General features: G+C 42.9%; 1 protein-coding gene across 1 annotated transcript; it reads right to left on the reverse strand.

Annotated features, from left to right (window-relative positions):
* Positions 1-4409: 4409 nt before the first annotated feature.
* LOC307201786 (uncharacterized protein) lies at positions 4410-6093 on the reverse strand. The gene has a single exon (XM_079951201.1). The coding sequence runs from the start codon at positions 5675-5677 to the stop codon at positions 5012-5014; it is 666 nt and encodes a 221-aa protein (XP_079807327.1). The 5' UTR covers positions 5678-6093; the 3' UTR covers positions 4410-5011.
* Positions 6094-7424: the final 1331 nt, after the last annotated feature.

The raw sequence follows: 7424 nt of genomic DNA on the forward strand, positions 1-7424 counted from the left end.
GTTTTTCTCATCTTATATTTCAAAGCAGCCAACTGGGAACTTCATTCTGCGGATTCCAGTGATTAGAATATGTAATGGGGGGGGGGGGAGAGACAGACAGACAGACAGACAGAAAAATCACAAGAAGAGCCCTATGGGATAAGATCAAAGGCCCATCTAGTCCCACATTCTGTGACGACCGCAAATAAAATCTCTGAACCACCCTGAGACTTGCGGGTATAGGGTGGTGTACAAATTTAAAGAACAATAATAACAACAACCTGAGCACAACAACACTCTCCCTCTCCCACCCCCAGTGATTCCTGGTAATTGGTATTCAGACTCATACAAGTGTGTGATTTAGGTACAATCTGTTCAACAAGAAGCTGTCCCAAGATGTTTTGCTGCCTGTGGAGAAGGACAAGAGGGTGCCCTCCAGTCCCATATACAGGTATGCCCATGACCACTCTGGCTCTTCAATCTTATTTAAATAGTACAAAGGAGGCAACGTCTCCCAGTGCCCCTCCAAGCACAGCTCTGTCCTCTTAACACCTCGCTGCCACTCCTTCCCCCAAAATGCCCTGCATCAACTCCTTAAAAAAAGAAGAAGCGTATATTGATTTTCAAATATGCCGCAGCTTGGCAGCTTAAAGCAATATACACAGCAGTGACGAAGGAAAAGAGCGCCACTGCCCCATGGAGCACAGGTCAATGTACTACAATGAGAATAAAGATCAAGTCTCTTCTGTGTAAGGACAATACGAAAGCCCAGCCCAGATTATCTTAAGATGTCTTTTAAAAATAATTATGCATTATTATTTTTTAGAAAACAGAGATTTCTTTTCAATTTAATTAAAATGGTTTGACATAACGGTAATAAAACATTTTTAAAATAACCGAAGTGGCAAAATACAATCCTAAGTCATTAAAGAAGAGAGAAATGAGATGGGCTAGAGGTATAAAATGAGAGGAAAAAGAAGGGCTTTTCCAGGACCCAAGTGCGGAAGTAGAATGGAAAATGATCAACTTTACATTACAGAAGCACTCAAATAACCTAGGATCCAGAGATTATAGTGGTGGGGCTGATTATTCAAGTTTTAAAGTCCAGGAATTTTCATTTTGGTTAATGATGTGTTGAACAAAAGGGCCCATAAGAAACATTCTGAATTAAGAGAATGCCTTTATCGGTCCAGACAATGGATCACAATGGATCCTGTGAATAGTCCAATACAGTGGTGCCTCGCAAGATGAAATTAATCCGTTCCGTGAGGCTCTTCGTATAGCGGTTTTATTGTCTTGTGAAGCAAGCCCATTGACAGCTTGGCGGATTAGCGCTATTAGCGGTTTAGCGGCTTTTAGCGGATCAGCTGATAAGCAGCTTATCAGCGGATCAGCTGATAAGCGGCTTAGGGCTTAGGAAAAGGGGGGGGGAAGGGAAAAAACCCCGCAGGAACTCACAAGACATTTTCGTCTTGCGAAGCAAGCCCATAGGGAAATTCGTTTTGCGAAGCGCCTCCAAAACGGAAAACCCTTTCGTCTAGCACTATGGGCACGTCTTGCAAGTCCTTGGCCTCCAGCACGACTTCCAACTTAGACTTGGCCTCCTCAAAGCAAGTGCAATCTGCACTGTCCACCATGAAAACCAGTCCTTCTGTGTTGGGACCTTGACCAGCCACCTCCCAAATGATGAAAGAGACGTTGTTGATATGCTGTATCTTTTCCACATTGAAGCCAATGGTGGGAATGGTTGTGACGGTTTCATTCAGCTTCAGCTTATAGAGGAGGGTGGTTTTGCCAGCTGCATCCAGGCCCAGCAGGAGAATACGAGCCTCCGTCCCATAGAAGCTCTGCAAAGCACTCTGAATCCGGCTGAGTAGAAGTCCCATGGTGAAACACCACCGCCGTTCTTCTCCAGACGCAGGCAATGTGTAGCTTGGGGAAGGATCGCCTTCCTTTTTATAGTTAGTCGGCTGTTGTTTCATTGGCTCAACTCTAGAGGGTGTGATGTGGAACTGTCATTACTGTCTTGTTGGCCTCAGGCATGCTGGAAGTTTTGCAGAGTAGCTTCTCTGATGCAGGAAGTTTTGATGTAACCAGCGCCTGGCCAGCTAATAGGACCGGTTCCGCATTCTGACAGTACAAGTCATGGAGTGAGTTTTGCTGCTGTTTGTGTTGCAATATTACCTGGTATGCCCATGACCTCTTTGGCTTTTCAATTTTATTTAAATGGTACAAATGAGGAAACGTCTCCCAGTGCCCCTCCAAGCACAGCTCTGTCCTCTTAATACATTGCTGCCACTCCTTTCCCCAAAATGCCCTTAAAAAAAGAAGAATCATATATTGATTTTCAAATATGCAGCAGCTTGGCAGCTTAAAGCAATATACACAGCAGTGACAAAGAAAAAGAGCGCCACTGCCCCATGGAGCACAGGTCAATGTACTACAATGAGAATAAAGATCAAGTCTCATCACTGTAAGCACAATATGAAAGGGAATGGGAGCCGCCACCTCGCTCTGTGCCAGCCCAGATTATTACAACTAAACCATACGAGGGTATCAAGTAGAAGGAGATGTACACAAACACTGAAGGAGCTAAATTTGTTGAGCAGATAGCATGGCTATATTACACTTGTGGCATCTGAGAGCGAAATGGAGATTACGGGTTATATCCAATACTAGTCCTTCTCTGAGTAGACCCATGGAAGTTAATAGACATAACTAGGCTTGAGTCATAATCCAACTAGCATCCGATACAACCCATGAATTAGCAGCTTTCACCATAAAGACCTCAAATCTGGTTTCCAATATGCTGTCTATGAACCCCATTTCTTGAACTGCTGGCAGCCCTGATGTATTTTAAAGACCAAGTTTCAAGTCAGACTCTGGTGATAAATAAAAAGCTTTTAATATGTCTTTTTAAAAAATATTCATTTTTTTACTTTTTATTTTTAGAAAACCTAGATTTCTTTTAAATTAAATTAAAATGGTTTGACATAACAGTAATAAAATATTTTAAAAAAACAGAAGTGGCAAAATGCAATCCTACGTCATTAAAAAAGAGAGAAATCAGATGGGCTATAGGTACAAATTAAGAGGAAAAATAAGGGCTTTGCCAGTACCCAAGTGCGGAAGTAGAATGGAAAATGATCAACTTTACATTACAGAAGCACTCAAATAACCTAGGATCCAGAGATTATAGTGGTAGGGCTGATTATTCAAGTTTTAAAGTCCAGGAAATTTCGTTTTGGTTAATGGTTGATTTTATAAAAATGTGTTTTTATTAAAGATTTTCTTAGCTTACAAAAGTATGTGCAATGTCTCTCTATCTCTCTATATTTCTCCAAGAAACATTTTTTACAGATCATTTTCATTTCTTGAGACATTCAGAAGAAGGGGAAAGGGGGGAGAGATGGGTGCGGGTGGGGTCGGGTGGCGATGTTTCTATTATACTTAATATATGTGGAGTTTTGTGTCAGCGTTGCTTGTGCAGGTTCTGTGCTATTCACTTGTGTTCCTTTGGTGGTGAGAGAGGTTGGGCTTGGCCTAGGGTATGGTTGTTTGTTTGTGATTGGCTGTGGTGATTTTTGTTTTCATCTGTGAGTGGGGTGGGTGGTGGTTAATGGTGTGTTGAACAAAAGGAAAAGCAGCAATGTTGACCCATAAGAAAGATTCTGAATTAAGAGAATGCCTTTATTAGTCCAGAGAATGGATCACAAAAGTCCTGTGACTAGTCCAGTTGTATACCATGTTCAGTGTCCAAGAAGCACACTAAGGCATGTGCACATTCTCCCAAATCCCATGGCAGCAGTGGATGAGCAGGATAGAGTCTCATACAGTGGTACCTTTAGTTACGAACTTAATTCATTCCACCACCTCATGGAGCACAGCTCAATGTACTACAGTGAGAATAAAGATCAAGTCTCATCACTGTAAGCACAATACGAAAGGGAATGGGAGCCGCCACCTCACTCTGTGCCAGCCCAGATTATTACAACTAAACCATACGAGGGTATCAAGTAGAAGGAGATGTACACAAACACTGAAGGAGCTAAATGTGTTGAGCAGATAGCCTGGCTATATTCACACTCGGGGCCTCTGAGAGCGAAATGGAGATTAGGGTGGCATCCAATGCTAGCCCTTCTCTGAGTAGACTCACAGAAGTTATTAGACATAACTAAGCTTCAGTCATAATCCAACTAGCATCGGATACAACCCATGAATTAGCAGCTTTTACCATAAAGACCTCAAATCTGGTTTCCAATACACTGTGAACCCCATCTCTTGAACCGCTGGCAGCCCTAACGTATTTTAAAGACCAAGTTATAAGCCACACACTGGAGATAAAGAAAATGCCAAGATATTTTATTTTGTCTTTTTAAAATTTATTATTCATTTTGTTTATAGAAAACAGAGATTTTTTTCCAATTAAATTAAAATGGTTTGACATAACAGTAATAAAACATTTTGAAAAACAGAAGTGGCAAAATACAATCCTATGACATTAAAGAAGAGAGAAGAGAGCTGAGCTATAGGTAAAAATAGGAGGAAAAAGAAGGACTTTTCCAATACACAAGTGCGAAGTAGAATGGAATATGATCAACATTATATTACAGCAGCACTCAGATAACCTAGGATCCAGAGATTATAGTGGTGCGGCTGATTATTCAAGTTTTAAAGTCCAGGAATTTTCATTTTGGTTAATGATGTGTTGAACAAAAGGAAAAGCAGCAGTGTTGGCCCATAATAAAAATTCTGAATTAAGAGAATGCCTTTGTATCAGTCCAGACAGTGGATCACAAAAGTCCTGTGAATAGTTCAATAGTATACCATGTTCAGTGTCCAAGAAGCACACTAAGGCATGTGCACCTTCTCCCAAATCCCATGGCAGCACTGGATAAGCAGGACAGAGTTCCATATAGACCTTGCACAGATGAAGGCATCTCCAGAGCATCTGAGGCAGAAGAAGCAACTGATTAGCAGGATGTCGTGTCCTCCATGCAACATGGGGGTCTTTATATGCCTCCCCAGTTGACTATTTACCCTGGGCTTTGCGATACACCTTGACCATCTCGGACAGCTTCCACATGGCCTCAGGGATTCCATCTCCGTTCACGGCACAGCAGCCCTGCACATGCCACCGATGCCCTCGCAGTTTCCTCAGCCCCATTTTTTCGGCCACTTCTAGTGGGGGCAACGCTCCAGGCAAGTCTTGCTTGTTGGCCAGCAGCACTACGGGCACGTCTTGCAAGTCCTTGGTCTCCAGCAGGGCTTCCAACTCCGACTTGGCCTCCTCAAAGCGAGTGCAATCTGCACTGTCCACCACAAAGACCAGCCCATCTGAGTTGGGATGGTAATGCCTCCACAGGACTCTGATCCGGTCTTGACCACCCACATCCCACATGGTGAAAGAGACGTTGTTGATGGGCTGAATCGTTTCCACATTGAAGCCAATGGTGGGAATGGTTGTGACGGTTTCATTCAGCTTCAGCTTATAGAGGAGGGTGGTTTTGCCAGCTGCATCCAGGCCCAGCAGGAGAATACGAGCCTCCGTCCCATAGAAGCTCTGCAAAGCACTCTGAATCCGGCTGAGTAGAAGTCCCATGGTGAAACACCACTGCCGTTCTTCTCCAGACGCAGGCAATGTGTAGCTTGGGGAAGGATCGCCTTCCTTTTTATAGTTAGTCGGCTGTTGTTTCATTGGCTCAACTCTAGAGGGTGTGATGTGGAACTGTCATTACTGTCTTGTTGGCAGCAGGCATGCTGGAAGTTTTGCAGAGTAGCTTCTCTGATGCAGGAAGTTTTGATGTAACCAGCGCCTGGCCAGCTAATAGGACCGGTTCCGCATTCTGACAGTACAAGTCATGAAGTGAGTTTTGCTGCTGCTTGTGTTGCAAATAGCATATCAGCAAATCCAGTTTTGCTATGGTTATTTGAATTTGTTGCAAAGCCTTTTGGCATGGTGACAGTGTTTTTCTTTTCTTTAATAATGTGAAAATACCATTGGCAGTTTTTCATCATCTGAAAAGCAGAGCTTCTTAAGACCCACAAAGTTCTGGCTTGATTGGTTGGCATCCCCATATCTCTTGAAACCACAGGCAAAATCTGGCAGATAACGAACATGCACCATGCATTTAGAATACAGTCTTTTCCTTTTATGTATAATTCCCCCCATCCTGATCTGGTGGAAAACATGATGTAGCAGGATGAATAAAAACTGATGATTAAAAATAAATTGAAATGGTATTGTCTTTTAAAAATTTGTGATCTTATTGACTATTCAGCTCCATGTGTTTCTACTTGGGAGTTCAATAGGACTTATTCCTTTGGGAGTATGTTTAGGATTGCAGCCTAAGCTGCTTTCTCAAAGATACCTGTTTATGCCGAGAGAGTGGATATATTGTGCAGGTTTAGAGGTCTATATTTTTTCTTTAGAGTGAACACATTTTATAATATTTTACAGTTTTTTTAAAAAAGAAAGAACATGTATTTATAATTTTGTGTTTTATTATTGTAAATTGTATGGGATGCCTCTGGGTATGTGAAGTGGCATGTACATATAATAAACTTAATTAATATTAAATGATTTAGCACAAGCCTTCGGTGTCCTATGACCCCCAAATGTGAGATGTGTGCCTATATAGCCAGCTCGAGACTTCATGGCCTCTGTAACAACCATGGGGCTCTCTTAGTACATCACTGTCCCAATATATATGGATATGCCCTTAAACTGGTCTTTCCCACAGGGCGGATTGCTAATATTCTGTTTATTGGGGGAGGGGGCTCATTTTTCACAGATGGAACATTCCCTGGTGAGGTTTGGACTGCTTCAAGCTGCAGGGACCAATTGTGTTCCTCTGCCCATGGAGGCTTAAGGAATCTAATGGATTCTTGAATGTTCTGGGGAGTTAACATGGCTGGTGCTCCTGTCACAGCTCTTGTTAATTTGGAATGATAAAATCCATAGAACCATCTACACAATCGCTCCTGAGTGTGCTTGCTGTTGCTGTGGAGCGCATCCTCTAGTCGGTGGGACGCGGGTGGCACTGTGGTCTAAACCACTGAGCCTTTTGGGTTTGCCGATCAGAAGGTTGGTGGTTCGAATCCCTGCGACGGGGTGATCTCCCATTGCTCTGTTCCAGCTTCTGCCAATCTAGCAGTTCGAAAGCACACCATAGATAAATAGGTACCACTGCAGCAGGAAGGTAAACGGACGTTACAGTGTTCTCTTAAAGTGAGATGAGCACCGCAACGCCATAGCTTTCTTTGACTGGATTGAACTGCCATGAGGTTCCTTGCCTTTTACCTTACCTCTAGTCACCTGTGTGTGATGAAACAGGAGGCTTCGCGGCTAGAGTGCAGATGGCATAAATCTTGGTCTGTATGTGACCGAACACATGTGAAGTCACACTCCCATTCCTACCATATCTCTGCCACCATTGCATCTC

Source organism: Podarcis cretensis, assembly GCF_951804945.1.
Source record: "Podarcis cretensis genome assembly, chromosome: 13".
Lineage (NCBI taxonomy): Eukaryota > Metazoa > Chordata > Lepidosauria > Squamata > Lacertidae > Podarcis > Podarcis cretensis.